The 16001-nt window shown below is 40.1% G+C and overlaps 1 protein-coding gene and 1 long non-coding RNA gene across 6 annotated transcripts in view; one reads left to right on the forward strand and one right to left on the reverse strand.

Moving 5' to 3' along the window:
- Positions 1 to 325: 325 nt before the first annotated feature.
- The window catches only part of ANKRD26 (ankyrin repeat domain containing 26), a 59675-nt gene continuing 43999 nt past the window's right edge, over positions 326 to 16001 (reverse strand). Inside the window, exons 31-38 of one of the 5 annotated variants that reach the window (XM_083698870.1) lie at positions 15058 to 15170; positions 13392 to 13533; positions 12830 to 13078; positions 12380 to 12615; positions 11268 to 11514; positions 7977 to 8022; positions 1166 to 1593; positions 326 to 1032 (exon numbers count right to left, since the gene is read on the reverse strand). In XM_083698870.1, the coding sequence (XP_083554996.1) occupies positions 1460 to 1593; positions 7977 to 8022; positions 11268 to 11514; positions 12380 to 12615; positions 12830 to 13078; positions 13392 to 13533; positions 15058 to 15170 (1167 nt within the window). In that variant the 3' untranslated portion in view covers positions 326 to 1032; positions 1166 to 1459. Of the gene's footprint in view, positions 1033 to 1165; positions 1594 to 5506; positions 5676 to 7976; positions 8023 to 9169; positions 9228 to 11267; positions 11515 to 12180; positions 12616 to 12829; positions 13079 to 13391; positions 13534 to 15057; positions 15171 to 16001 lie in introns of those variants that run through there. The other 4 variants (XM_083698871.1, XM_083698872.1, XM_083698873.1 and 1 more) reach the window with 4 other exon arrangements.
- Positions 2057 to 3161, forward strand: LOC310825741. Its single transcript, XR_014555505.1, has 2 exons — positions 2057 to 2571; positions 2939 to 3161. It is a non-coding gene; the product is annotated as an uncharacterized lncRNA (long non-coding RNA).

The following is a 16001-nucleotide window of genomic DNA, read 5'->3' on the forward strand; positions in this document are numbered from 1 at the left end:
ATTCAAAGGTCTTTCTTGTATGTATTAAATATAGCACATGGATCAACAGTTGGTTCCCTAGCTGGTTCCTCTCACCAATCTTAGATGTCCAACCAGTCTGTGACACTTAAGCTGTCTTGCCATTTGTGCGACAAAACTTTCATCTGGCAAGAGTGCCGACTACTCGTTTTCCATATAAAATATCTGTTACCATCAGATGGTATCTATGTAGTAAGAGAGAAATAGGACAATGAATTACATTTATTTAACAGCATCAATCTTGGGAAATGGTAAGAAAATTGGAGGTAGATGTCACTACTACCCGATGAAATAAAGTATCAGGAACTCTGTGTAGACCAGTTTTTATTCAATTAAAAACTCCAGTGCATTTTATGTACCATTTAAAAATACAAATAACAAGTCTGTTGGCACTTCTGTCAGTTCAGTGGTACCTCGGGTTACATACGCTTCAGGTTAAATACGCTTCAGGTTACAGACTCTGCTAACCCAGAAATAGTGCTTCAGGTTAAGAACTTTGCTTCAGGGTGAGAACAGTAATTGTACTCCGGCGGTGCGGCAGCAGCAGGAGGCCCCATTAGCTAAAGTGGTGCTTCAGGTTAAGAACAGTTTCAGGTTAAGAACGGACCTCCGGAACGAATTACATACTTAACCTGAGGTACCACTGTATAGCATTTAAATACTACAGTAAAGTCACTACAGTCATACCTTGGGTTACAGACACTTCAGGTTGTGTTTTTTCGGGTTATGGACGCGCCTGCAGACACGGCGCTGTGGGTAGCGAATGCTGTGGGTTACGAACGTGCCTCCCGCACGGATCACGTTTGCAACCCGAGCGTCCACTGTATTGTTGAATGTCTTATGGCAGTCCTAAGCTATGCAAAATCACTAGTGACAAAAGTAGTAAATGTAGTAAAAGTGCAGGAAAAGGTACCCAGGAAATGTTTCAGACCAGCATTTTAACTGTTACCCAACGACAGACAAATCCTGCACAACATTTCAAGTAGCAAATTACGCTAAACGTGTCAAGAAATACTTTGGTTTTAAATATACAGGACAAGGGGACAAACTTTTCAAAATAAACTCTCAACACAAAATAACATTAAGAAGTGGCAGGCAGTCCTATGTAGGTTTATGTCCCACTAAATTTACAGACTGTGTAAAATACTTTGGTTTTAAATATACAGGACAAGGAGACATGGACAGTTCTGTAAAACATCTCTAGGCTAGTGTTTTTTTTGCTAATAATAATAATAATAATAATAATAATAATAATAATACAGCTTTCATAACAAATGAAAGAAGGAACCATATGGCTGTACAGCTATACAACATTTTTCCAGACAAGTGCAAAATGCCTGAAATATTTATAATTTATAATATACTTCAAACTACAAAAAATTACATTTTGTTTATTTAATATTATAAAGCATCATCATTCTACAAGCTTATCAGAATTTACTCAAATCATATAGTTTTTCTTTAAAACATCTAGATACTCCTTTCTGGCCTTGGACACTTCATCTTGTTTTGATGATTCATCAATTGATCCTATAGGGGAGACTCTAACAGGTCCGGCATCAAGTTCAACTGTAGCTGAAAAACAAGAAAGGCTTATGGTTTCCTACTAATTTCAAAAACAGCATTAATCTACCATTAGGGTGGCTAAAAAATAATAATTCAGTGGATGACTTTCTCAGAACAAATGCAGAAACTATTGAAAAACAGTGCTTATTTTGCTAGTGAACAATGAAATGCAGATATGATATGATCTTGCTCCACTTAGATCGCTACTACCATATTTTTCGCTCTATAAGACGCATCAGACCATACGACGCACCTAGTTTTTGGAGGAGGAAAACAAGAAAAAAAAATCTGAATCTCAGAAGCCAGAACAAGAAGAAGGATCGCTGCGCAGCAAAAGCAACGATCCCTCTTGCTGTTCTGGTTTCTGGGATAGCTGCGCAGCCTGCATTCGCTCCATAAGACGAACACACATTTCCCCTTACTTTTTAGGAGGGAAAAAGTGAGTCTTACAGAGCAAAAAATACAGTATATGTTAGCTTCAAAGAAAATGTCATATTGGAGCCTTAAGTGCAAATTGCAGTGTGATAGAAACCATAGATCAGACAATTCAGTGATGTAATTTTTCTGGAGGTTTTAAAATCTAATAATTTTCTGCATTGTAAATAGACAATTTTGATTTTGCGTGTTCATTTGTATTTAGTACAAAAGAAGTATATGCATGTTAATTTTACAAGTATCACAAACATTTTTTTTCAAACACCCCAAAATAGTTGAAATGAAATATTGTGTGAGGAAAAAAGTAAGATTAAAAGTGCACTGGGTCTGATTTAAATGTTACACTGAAACCAATTCAAGACTTTACCTTGAAATTATTTTTACTGAAATACTTGGAAATATTTCAAAGCATGTAATGTTGGGTTTGTTTGTTTTTAAGTAACTGAAAATAGTTATTAGTTTTACTATGTCTGAAATCTGTGAGGCTTAGTCCCATGTAAGTAGCTTTAGGGCTGAAACAAATGGAAAGTTTTCTGGACCACTTCACTAAAAGTAAAGTAAAGGGACCCCTGACCATTAGGTCCAGTTGTGACCGACTCTGGAGTTGCGGCGCTCATCTCGCTTTATTGGCCAAGGGAGCCGGTGTACAGCTTCCGGGTCATGTGGCCAGCATGACTAAGCCACTTCTGGCGAACCAGAGCAGCGCACGGAAACCCTGTTTACCTTCCTGTTGGAGCGGTACCTATTTATCTACTTGCACTTTGACGTGCTTTCGAACTGCTAGGTTGGCAGGAGCAGGGACCGAGCAACGGGAGCTCACCCCGTCGCGGGGATTCGAACTGCCGACCTTCTGATCAGCAAGTCCTAGGCTCTGTGGTTTAACCCAAAGCGCCACCCGTGTCCCTCCACTTCACTAAAGCTATCACAAAATTTGGTCAGTAGTGTGACAGTGTGTCGCTACAACACTAAACCTGTACTTGTATTACTAGATACTGAAGGCTCATCCACATAGCAGTGGATTTGAACCTGCTTTGTCTTCTACCCCCTCTCTTTTTTTGCAGTGTCCACATGACATCCTCTTATTCCAAATAGCAACATGTACCCCAGATCTTCCCAATCTGCAGATAATCCAATAAAGGAAGGGGGGAAAAAGATCATGTTACCCGAGCGCAGTTGCAATGAAGTTCATTGTATGGGAGGGAGTCTTTTCATGTGCACTGACATTTTGCTGGGTGCTTATCACCGAACCTGACTTCCATTCTGCTTCCATCAGCGCAAAGGAAAGGATACAGCCTGCCCTTTCCCACTGGCTGTCAGTACCAGCATGTTTATTTTCAAAACACCTCTTTTGCACAGAAATGCTCTTGTGCAAAACAGCTATAACAGTAACATTTGCCCTTGCAGCTACAGGGGACGGGAAACGGAAAAGGGATAAAAGGAAGTGGCAGCCTTTCACGGGAGTGACTTCAAATCCTTGTCTTGCTTGAAGCAACACAAAGGTTTAAAAAATTACTGACTGCTCTTTTGTGCAAATCTAGTATATGAAAAAAATGTCATTAAAAAAATGTATAGCTGCACAGCTAAACAAATGTTTGCACTTATGTCCACAACAGACCTCAAAAACATATGGTGGGTTGGGAAGTACACTACATGAACTATAGTTTCCAATCCAGGGAGACAGCTTTAACCTTCCAGATCTGCTATTATACCATAGAGATCTTTGTTTTGCAGTATACATGAATAGCAGCCAGAAACCTCGTAACAAGCTGATCTAGGAACTTAATTCTGATACTAGGATATCCCTTTCAGGTTTCCTCTCAGATCCAATCCATGCTAAACAGGGTATCCATTAGGGATGCTTATTAGCACCAACATCGTTTAACATTTATGTCAACTCATGATTTGAGTAACAATGATAATTATGTACCCCCTATACAGTGGATAAATAGGGACCGCTTACCAGCGGGAAGGTAAACGGCGTTTCCGTGTGCGGCTCTGGCTCGCCAGAGCAGTGATGTCACGCTGGCCACGTGACCCGGAAGTGTCTCCGGACAGCGCTGGCCCCTGGCCTCTTAAGTGAGATGGGCGCACAACCCCAGAGTCTGTCAAGACTGGCCCGTACGGGCAGGGGTACCTTTACCTTTACCTTTTATACAGTGGTACCTCAGGTTACATACGCTTCAGGTTACAGACTCCGCTAACCCAGAAATAGTACCTCGGGTTAAGAACTTTGCTTCAGGATAGGAACAGAAATCGTGTGGCGATGGTGCGGCAGAAGCAGCGGGAGGCCCCATTAGCTAAAGTGGTGCTTCAGGTTAAGAACAGTTTCAGGTTAAGAACGGACCTCCGGAACAAATTAAGTACGTAACCAGAGGTACAACTGTCCTGGGAACCAAGAAAGTTACAGTACTTATGTATGCTAATGACCCAATTTTATTGTCTCAGGCACAATAAGAGTTAAGAAATCTTTTAATCAACTGGCAGTCCAAGAAAAACTAAAAATTATGAAAATAAAAGTTTTGGTTTTTGCCAATAGATTTAAAAAACACAAGTGGCAAATTGATGGGCACCCCAATGAGTGGGCGAAATCTTTAAATATATAGGTTTATGCTTTTCTTCAACTGGAAGTTGGAATAAACACTTCTCATATACAAATACTGGTTATTAATACAGTGAACTCTTTATCAAGGTTCTAATGGTGTAAGGGAACTAGAGATATTTCCCCAGCCCTCAAAATTTATGAAGCCAAAGTCACCTCACAAATCTGTTATGACACACAAATATGGGGATCTCTTCAAAAAACTGAACCTGGAAATACCCCAAAATAAATATCCTTGTGTTGCTTTTGAGCTCCCCAACTGAGACTTCCGTTCTCCATTTGGAAGCTGGTCTTCGTTCAGTGAAGGCCACAGTGCATATCCATGCCCTTAGGTATTGACTAAGATTTTAAAAGGGGATAGGGCCCATTTTAGTTCTTTCTGCTTCCAGGCAGACACTGAATCTTAACAATAGAGCAATTCCATCTTGGAATCAGGAAATACTACAAGTTATTTATATGCATGGCCTCTCTTTGGACACTCTTGGCTTTTTAGACTTTGAGATGGCATCATGCCACATGAAATCTCGTACTTTAAAACATATTTGTGCTGATCACACTCCTGCCTGTCTGTCCAAATGTACCCCCTGGTACCCATTGGTATGCCAAATAAGAGAGTAGTTATAGTAAGTGTTCCTAGATTTATAGGGGCATCAGAAAATACAATGCAGCCAAGACAGAGCTAGTGCTTCATGCACCTGCCATTCATTACACTGGCATGCCCGACGTCTTGCACATTTTTTTAAGTAACAGCAGCATGGCTGTCCAGCAGTGGAAGAAGACCTCAAAGTAGCTAAATTTGAGACCCTGGTATATGTTTGGAATATTGCCATCGCCAAGAAATTTTACACACCAGTTAAGGGTGATAAGAAGATTAGACTCTCTGGAATCTTTCTGTGTGGTATTGAAGTTTTATTACATTTGCTAACTGAGCAGATTTTTGACATCCTCCAACACCTATGTATCTTCAAATATGGACCTTGGTATAAGATGCACAAAGTGGGGATAACATTCGGTCCTTCATAAAAATTTGATTGATTGTATAAACCGGTAAGTCAATCTGCAGAAAGCAATAAGAAGAGACATGACTACATTGACCGTTAAAAGTAGCATAAAGTGCTAAGATTGATAAAATCTACTGCTAGATCTATTCTACTTTGCATGTGTGGGGCTTGTGACTTTGTATTTGAATAAAATGTTGAATTTTTTAAAAAGCTCAATGGTGCCATGAGAGTCAAAAAAAAGGGGAAAGGGAATCACTCCTCCTGGCACAGTTCTGCAGAGAGCTTTAGTAAAACAGTGAGGCATTTCGTTGCTTTGCAAACACCTCCAACTTGAAGGGCCTGCCCCCTGCTCCCCACCCCCATCTCAGAGCCTAAGCACACATTTCAGTGCAACATGGGAATGAGGAGAGGGGAAACCATGGCCTTAAGTCTAAAGCAGAAAAAGAAACTATAGTGCACAGATGATCTACTCTAGCTGAGTTTGTGCTCTTCTGAATTTAAGTAACAAAAGAACAGGGAAGCGATGAAAGAACAATAGCGGCAGCTGGATGCTCTAGTAAAAAGGGAGTGAACAAAATGAGGATGATCTAGATTAACCCTGTAGTCTGGAAGCAGCCAGGATTGATAAATGGCTACACAACTTGGGAGACCAAGTTCAGATCCTACCTCACCACTGGATGTAGGCAGGGACTTGGGCATGACCTTGAGTTGGAGTCATCCCAAGTAAGACATCTGTTAGTTCTACGGATTTCAAAAGGGATGAGGTAGTTATGAGTACCTTCTGTGGATTTCAAGGGACTAAATTCCTATTGGGGGGACATTCGTCTTTGTATCTGCGGGTGACATCCAATAATGTCTACCTGCTAGCACAGTGGAAATCTGTTTGTCCAATGGGGCTTTCCCTCCCCCCCCCACATGCACCCACAAGAAGAGCCCTCCTATGCTCCTGAGAAGATGCTGGGAGCACTGGGTGCTGCTGGGGGAGCAGAGGAAGTGGAAGTCTTATTACTGGCACTATGTTGGAACTCCATGGAACTCCCCAGTAATTTTACTTTTGTCCCCATTTTGCTCCTTGCTGAGTTCTATAAGGACAACACTGAAACTAAGGGGGAAGAACCTGATGGACAGTTCTGTCCTTGGACTGGTTGTAAGTAAGAAGGGAGGCAGGTGGGGGCTAGCTCAGGGCCAGCAGAGGTTAGGGGAGTAGTGCTCTGCTTCCCCAGTCTCCACTGTTGGAACTTACTGGTTAGCGACAAATTTATTTCATTTCACAAATCCATTTTGAAGCAGTTTTCCAAGAAAAAGTGAGATTCTTTAATGTTAAAATGCTCTTACTGAATTAAAAACAAAACCAACCATATAATTACTTAGCCCTAGACTGTATACTTAATTATTTGTATAATCCTTTACACTGTTATGGTGGCACCTTAAAGACCAACTAAGTCATTAAGGTGCTACTGGAAGGAATTTTTTTTGTTTTGACTATGACAGACCAACACGGCTACCTATCTGTAACTGTTATGGTGTTCATCCATACAATAAGCCCATGGCATACCTTAATATGGTTGTTAGTCTCTCATGGAAAGGAAAACAAGGCTATTATTATTACATTAAATGAACACTTTGTATTGAGCATTTGCTTAAAAATATAGATCTGCGAAAATCCTTCATTTAAAAAAATGGTGCATGCCAACGTGAATGGATACTTTGATTTAAGCTAGGTTTTCAATCACATTGTTTAAACTTTACATATAGAATCACAGAATTGTAGAGTTGGAAGAAACCATCAGGGTCATGTAGTCCAACCCCCTACAATGCAAGAAACTTTTGCCTAACATGCAGATTGAACACACAACTCTGAGGTTCAGAATCTCATATTCTACCAACTAAGCTATCTATGACTATGTATAAAACCATGTGTGGAAGTTACTAGCTTTATTACTGAAGACAAACAAGCTCATCACTGGAGAACTGGCAATACATGTCATGAAAAAAATAATGAAAGCCTAGCCTTCTTGCACTTTATGTCACTAAATCATTGCTACTCATTAGAGGATCAGTACACCAATTCAGCTACTGAGAATCTTTGGCAAAAGAAAATTATAATGCACCTTCTGAAATAGTCGTGATAAAGCCCAAAGGCAGCTATCATGTACAATTTATACCAATTAAAATGTTCATGAAAAGAATCGTTCAGTAAGGTTTTATTATTTATTTATCTAATTTGGAAACTGCAAAAAAAACACACAGTGTTTTGGCATACCACCTCTGAATACTATTACTGGTATCAGTTTGTAATGAATATTTCACAGCAGGATGAGTTTTTAAATTGCTAGCATGCTGTTTTGTTAACATACCTTGTTCTAGTTCCTTGGCGATAGTTTTTTCTAGTTCTGTCCGCATCTGAAATTACATTATGTGATATTTTAGTAGCTATAAAATTATAGATACAAATGTACATTATTCATTATGAAATGTCAACATCAGAGCAACTTTCACGTTGGGTCAAATATTCCATCTCTTATTTTGATACCAATTTTCAGCTCCCCGTTTTCAGGTAGCCTCAATCAAATTATAGACAATTAACTTTTTATTTAAAAAAACTTGGACTATTTGATAACAGGATTTGTTAAAATGAGCAAATGAGAGGTAATGTAACATCAGAAGTCAAGGATAGTTTGAAAGTGTCAATCATAAATATTAGATACTACCACAGTATATGCCAAGGAAAAAAGAGGAAGAAATGAGGTTTTTTTTTGTTTTTTTTAAAAAGATTTTTAAAAATCTTTTCAGAGGAATTCTACATACAGTACATGTTCTAACAAGCTGGTAATTTCAATCACTTTCAACATCCTTGGGTGAAAGTGGCAAAGGGAATTATATTATTTTTTTCTGATTAGTTACTTCAGCAAACTGAGTAAATTAAGAGCAATTACCCACAATCCCATGTCGAGGTTTTTAATGTAGGAAGACAGTACTCATTGTAGTTCACGTGTTCTTTGATTGTTCAGAGACTCTCAGCGCAATCCTATGCATGTTTACTCAGAAGTAAGCCCTACTATGTTTGATGGGTTTTACTTCTAAAATATTCACATAGGATTGAATGTATAAACTGGAGATCAGATCTACATGATGTAGATGCCTACCATCTTCCCTACTTACTAGTATCCATTATATCAGATGGAATCTCCATTTTCAGGTGAATACAAGGCAGTGTTGGTAAAACAAGGGCATTTCTAGCTGAGAAGCCAAATCAGGAACTAATTGAAGCATATATGACTAAGGCTACAGTTTTCATTAATTATTTCTATTTTCCTTTTTCTTTGTTCTAAAAGGTAATGGAATAAGTATAATGTATTGAAATTATGCTATACATATTTTTTGGGGGAAAATATTAAAAACCATCTGAGAAGTTTAAATATGTAGTGTAGCAGCAAAAGCTTTTTTTAGCTAGTCTACTGCAGTGTAATACATAATTTTAAACTAAAATGTCACTGAATTTTGTGCAGTACAAGGAATCACATGGCATTGAGCAATGCAGAGTACACACCTTGTTAAGTGTCTGGCTGTAGAGAAGAAAAGGAAGAAATAGACTTTTGATCAAGGAGCTGAAGAAGTAAAGAACAAGCCATAAGTGTATAGGTCTTGAAGGCAGAAAGGAAAATGACCAATTTGTAAGTGTGAGAAAAAGGGAAACTTTTACAATGAAAAAATTCTAATCTACTCTGGGGATGAAATCATATAGACCTATGGAGTAAGTCCCACTGAACTCAGTGTGCTTTACTTCTGAGTAAACATGCATAGCATCTGGCTGCAAGCCTGAAAACAGGGTTGGAGCCAGAGGAAATTAGGCATGTTTTAGTCTATTGAAAATCAATGACATGATACTCATGCCTAGCACTAAAGTGTGACTTCCTCTGGGTCCGGCCCAGAATCAGTAAGCCCAGAAAATCACAAATTCCCAGAGGAACAGCTATTTTGTCAAGGGTTTGTTCTGCATGCATTCTAGCTTTAACTGAATGGTCACTATTAGTACTTGTTGCATCGCAAATCTCTCTGGGCTCCCTGCTTAGAAGTCTTCTCCACCACCCACATATATATATACCTGCAACAACTGAGGATTATATTTAATGCACCTGATGAAATTGACTCTAGTCCACAAAACCTTACACCATAACAAAATTTGTTAGTATTTAATAATAGCTGGTGCCCATTTGCACTGCTGGAAATGGAAGGCAGGGAAGCTAATAGCAGGAAAGAGCAAGGGCATACCATAGTCAGTCAATTCTAGTTCTCTCTAAGACATGGCATTACAGTAAACATCTTTTTCGAATGCATATATTTTCAACTTTTTAATGTTTCCTTTTTTGCAGGGTTTTAGGCAGAGGTTCTCTCCATTTTATGCATTTTTTCATAATTTCAAATGAATTTTGGGAGGAAGGAGAAAGAAGGCAAGGCTTAAAAGAAGGACCAAAGACATTACACTGAAAACAAGACTATGAAGGTGCCACTATGGTAGGAATTGCCATATTTTTCTTTTTTCTTTCCCCCCACGTCTTACAGCTTATCCTAGGGCTGGGGAACCTGTGGCCCTTCAGATGTTATGCTCCAAGTATGTCAGCCCTAGCCCATGGGAACAATGGGCAGGAATGATGGGAGTTGCAGTCCGGCAACAACTGAAGGGCGACAGCTTCCTTATCCCTGCTTTACTCTGATCAGTTTCAACTGGAGACTGTTAAGAACTAGCTAATACAGGAGCTCCCAAACTTTTCCCATTTGAAATTTGCTAAGGATCATGGAAGACCACTTAAATATTTTTCTACCTGTTGGAGCAAATTATACTGCGGTGTGCTAGAAGATATATGAGCTTTAATTGTGTTTTTATTGTATTTTTTCAAATATGCCACAGACTCCAGTTTGCGAACTCCTGATCTAGTATTAAATGCCAATGGCATCAGTGTAGATGATACTACCTCTAAGAGATGCTTTCTGCTGAACAAGAAGCATCATATGGCACCTACTTCTTGCCTAAGTGAGAGCCAACAAACTGAAGCTCAATTCAGGTAAAACAGAAGCACTGTTAGTAGGTGGTTCCTTAGACCAGATGGCTGGGAGGTTGCCTGCTCTTGACGGGGTTACACTCCCTCTGATGGCTGAGATGGCCTCAGTGGCACAGAGTGTCTTCCATCAGCTTCAGCTGCTGGTCCAGCTAAGCTCCTATCTGAACAGAAATAGCCCAACTTCTGTTGTCTATGTTCTGGTAACCTCTAGGTTAGATTATATGTGGGGTAAAACTCAATGGCCAGATTGCTCAGCAGAAAAAGACGGTTTGAGCATGACAACAATCCTGGCCCGACTGCACCAGTTGCCAATCAGCTTCTGGGCCCAATAGAAAGTGCTGGATTTGACCTATAAAGCCTTAAGTAGCTGAGGACAGCAAAACCTCAAGGACCACCTTGAACTGATCTCCACTCTACAGTCAGCATTTTATTTCTTGTCTTGCTAGTATCAGGAAAAGAACTAAAGAATGCCAATGTCTTTGTTTTAAATAGTGTTTGTTAAACAGAAATAACTGTTCATGTGAACATGATCTAAAGCTACAGCCTTACAGAAATGATAGCTTAAGAATGACATTCACAGTTACTCACCTTTGCTAGGTAAGCTTCTACTCTCATTTTTGAAGATGCTGTACTTCCCGTTGGGTTCATGAATGCACCTCCAAAGCTAGGAGATCTGCTTAATGCTAAGTTGCTGCCAAGACTCCCCACCTGAACTGTTTCCAAGACAGGACTTGAAGAATAGCTGCCACTCATAAAGCTGTTGGCAAGTAAAGACTTGCTTTTGTGGCGCTCATGTAAGAGTTTGGTGCTGGCTTCTGTTAATTTCTCATTAGCTCTGTGAAAATTTCAAAGGCAAGTGAGAGGTTAAGCAACAGTTTATCTTAAAAGAGTGGAAACATTTATCATTTGTAGCAGTGGGATTCTAGATAAAGTGTTGTTTCCAGCCCAGAACAGGAATGCTCCCGTTCAGGGCTAAAGATAGCCTGGAAAAGGGCCTTTGTACTGCTATTCCAGATTCATAGGGCTAATCAGTAGGGACACTCAGGAAAAAGTGGCACCCCTTTCTTCACCATCCTGAAACTGTTCTCCACTGTGCTATATAAGACAAAGGGCTGAGTACAAGCCTGGCTGTCAGCCCCAAACATGATTGTGGGGAGGGGTGGTTTCTGAAGAAAAGGAAAGAGATGTCCCTTTTCTCCTCATTTAAAACCTCTCTATATAGCAAAGGGAGGATTTTTCCTCCCATCACCTGCTAATGATAGGCCATCATGAACAACTGCATCCTTTTATGGGGATGCCAGCTAATAAGCATGGGTCAATCAAGTGTAGTATTACAATGAATAAGCTGTGGCCCTTCCGGAAATAGTGGCTGGACTTGAACAGTTAGAAATATATTCTATAGTACAGCAGTGGAAGACTACTGGGCTCTGGGGCTAGATGAGTACCTTCAAGTTCATCTCAGACCTGAGTACTACTGTGTAGATTAGCTGGATGTACTTACTTATCTTTTTCTCTCTGCTGTATATGGGAGAGGATTTTGGGGGAGAGGTTGGTTCTGTCCCTTCATTTTAGTTCTTGAAAGGGAAATTCTATTAGGTTAAGAGAAAGCATTTTCTTTCCCATCCTAATGTATCCTTCTCCCTAAAGTTTCCCTGGCACAAGCCACAAGGAAGAGAATTGTCAGAAGACTTCTGAATTACCGATCCAATTTACTTCCCAAAGACTTTCTCATTTTTCGTTCTTCTGAGTACAGTGCTTTATATCTTTCCAATTCTGAATGCACTGATTCTCTTTGTAAGTTGTTGTCTTGCGGTCTGTTTCTCAGTATAGCCAGCTCACATTCTAGATCTTTTATTCTGTTCTCCAGCTGATTTCTCAAGGAAGCATAATTAGTAGCTCTCATCTGCTCCATTGTTTCTTGTGAAGCAGCCTGTGTCTGGGACACAAAGCGTCATAGTATTAATTTAGAAGATTTATATTAAGATAGCTGTCTTCATAACACCCATATTTTAAAGAAACCCAAAAGACAGACAACAAGGATTAACCAGAATGCTTACTGGCTGCCACATCACCTAGGTTCAGATATTTGATAAAAAGATTTAGCAAGTTATGTTGTCTATGAAATTACAACAAATGATTGATACATTTACCTGCAAAAACAAATTGACTTGTTCCAGTTTTTGACTTATATCTTGCCTAGCTCTTTCTTCAATCTCTCTCTTGTACTGTTCAATTTGACTGAGGTCCATCATATTGTCCTGTATATGACGTTTGAGATTAGTTATTTCTTCTTCTAGCTGCTGTTTGCTTCTCTCCAGTAATTTCATGGAAGACAACTGATCACGTAGCTCACAATTTGTAGATTCCACCTGAACACGTCTCGCTGACTCAACCTCCAACTGTGAGAAAGTTCAGCAAGAACTCAAACAGGGAACTAAGACTTCTTCAAAATAAAATAAATCAAGAAAAGTTTACAGAAGTGCACAAGAATAGTGCTGACATTTAACTCTGTAGCAATAAATGATATACTGAGGATTTGGTTACAGACCTAGGGAGATGTAGGCTGAGGAAACAGACTATGTGCTTTTAACAAGGAATGCATTATTGTTGAGCAAATGGATTAAAACATTTGAAAATACTATTTAATACAATTATGAAAAATGATTACTATAAAAAATGTTTTAATTGTATTAAAGCAAGAGGGAAGTATACCTTGGTTCTTAGGTTGCTAACTTCCATCTCAGCATCAGTGAATCTGTTCTTCATTTCTCCATGTATAGTAGTAAGAGATGAACTCTCTAGACTCTCATATTCTTTTATCTTCTTTTTAGCTGTTTTTAGAAACTTTTTAACTCTACAGAGTAATATTATAGAAATCACATTAACCACTGAAGAGAAAACCTGGATTATAGTTTTACTCAAATTGCTTAAAATATTCAATAGATCTTTCTCTTTCTCTCATTACTCCAGCAGAAACATAGTCTTCATGGCTGAATATACAAGAGAACTGAAAGTAGAATGGTTTGTTCCTTTCAAAGCATGTAGGCTCAATTTCAGTTCCAAAATTAGGCAAACTCAAATGGACTTAGTTATTTCACAATATAGGTAAATGAACTACTTAGCAAATGTGCACATCCATTTGATGGACTGCACAGGTGAAGCAGGCAAGTCAGCCTTTGGTAATGACAACAGCACTGCCACAGAAGACATTATTACTCCCTGTCCAGGTCCCTGTCTTCTGTAGTGCTGCCAGTTTTACTTTCACTCACCCAGCCCCAGGATCTTTGGTCACTGCTTACCCTGAGATACAATAACTATTTCATCCCTTGACACCACAGGGTCTTCATGTTACACACACTGTGGGCCCAGGCACAGTAAGGCAGTGGTCGGGGAGAAGACAGAAAACAAACACAAGGGGACATGTATTGGGATCAGTTTAGGCTACAACTGATTACAGATGAAACAGGTTTGGTGCAGGCACTGGGCATGTATCTAATCAGCCCGTCTGCTGTTGGATGGACAAATGGCGAAAACTGCTTCTGGTGAATCCAGAAGCTGGCAGGGCCAGCGTCCAAGTCAGTCATCTGGACAGGAAGTGCTGTCCTGCAAGATCCCACCCCAACCTGCTGTGACTAAGGATTCAGTGCAATGTCTCTTCTGCCCTCAAAGTTGTGACAACTGCAATGAGATATGCAAAACCCGCAGATTTAGACAATTTGCCTGCAGGACAAATTCCTCCCTGGCCCTAAAAAATCAATGATTGACAACTATTCAGATCAAGATCTGAAACTAGGGTAACCCCGGGCAACCCTGAAATCACCAAAAATTAAGGAGGGTGGGAGGGGAACTCCAGTAAAGACTGCAGGGGCAATTTTACCACTTACCTTCTTGCCTGAATTGCAAATTGTTGGACTAGATGACCCTAGGGATCCCTTCCAACTCTATAATTCTATGATCTTTTAGTCCCCCAAAGCAGACCGGAATTGGTGAAATTTTCACCCAGGTATTGTCTGAGGCCCCACTCCTCAGAAGCACTGACTGTCTTGGGGTCTTGTGAGTTTCCACTGGCCTCAGGCACAGCCACAAAAGGCAGAAAACTATCACTTACATCGCTCTGAGGCCATCAATTGTGGCAAGCTCACCTCGCTCCCACTGCCACACAACTGCTGCTCCCAATTAAGCAGTGGAAAGATAATTCTTTACAGTTCAAGAGGGCGCAGGGCACTAAATGCAAAGTAAAATACTCAACAGAAGCAGGGAACTGCCTTTTAAATGAATGATTACTTTCAACAGGGTAATGTTAAAAGTATTTCTAACAGAATTTCTATAAAACCAAAGCATCCTTTTATTATTAGCAGCAGAATAGAAACTTCCTTACCCACTGCATTCTTTTTGTAGTTCTATGTTTCTTTTCATTTCTTCTTCTAGCCGTGCTTCCACCGATCGCTTCAACTCCACTAACTTCTTCACTTTTTTCTTTTCATGCTCCAACTTCAAGAGAGTAAGCACAACATCTTTACACAACACTGTTCAATACCATTAAAGAAACACATCAAGCTGGGCATGCAAGTGCCCTTCTGATCACAGAAAGAGTGTTTTGCCTCTTGTGCTCAAGTGCTGTGTGAGAAACAGAAAACAAAATGCAAAGATATTCCTCTGATTGGGAAAATTCCCATTTCCCCCCAGTCTCCAGATGTTCGATTGCTAGGCAGACCATGTTCCTCTTTCTCAGAGGAGGACCCAGAGATAGGGAGAAGGTGTGGGGAGGCCACAAATACAGTTCTGGGTAAAAGCTACTTCTGAGACATGTTCTGATGTTATGTTCCACTATCTGTCCCACTACCTGGTTTAGGCAGCTTCCTACTGGTAGGGAGGGAAGCATCAGAACTGGTTCCTAGAGGTCTTTGACAGGATGGACTAACCAAACTTTTATACTGTTGCCGTCTCTTGGCTTCATTTCACCTTTCAGACCAAGTGGGATGAGAGGACCAAAAATTCCATCCACTTGCCTTAGGCGGTGGAACTGAAAGGACTGGGGGCGGGGCGGGGGCTGGTACCACTGGAAATACTTCTGAAAGGAATGTTGATCATCCTTCTTTCAGGCTGATGAAAACACCTTCTTCTTATCTTTAGATTCAACCAGCAAGTCCTGGAGGGCTGTGCCACCAAAGATCTTGCTACAGAACCTACCATAGCTAAATTTGAGTGAGAAGTGTTATCAACATCCAGTGTGGCACCTGCTGAAAAAGCAACAGCCTGGAAAACCTTCAGCATAGCTTTGCAGACTCTGGTGGGCTCTTGGGTGTATGCCAGGCCCACCCA

This window comes from Podarcis gaigeae, assembly GCF_964106915.1.
Source record: "Podarcis gaigeae genome assembly, chromosome: 10".
NCBI classification, from domain to species: Eukaryota; Metazoa; Chordata; class Lepidosauria; order Squamata; family Lacertidae; genus Podarcis; species Podarcis gaigeae.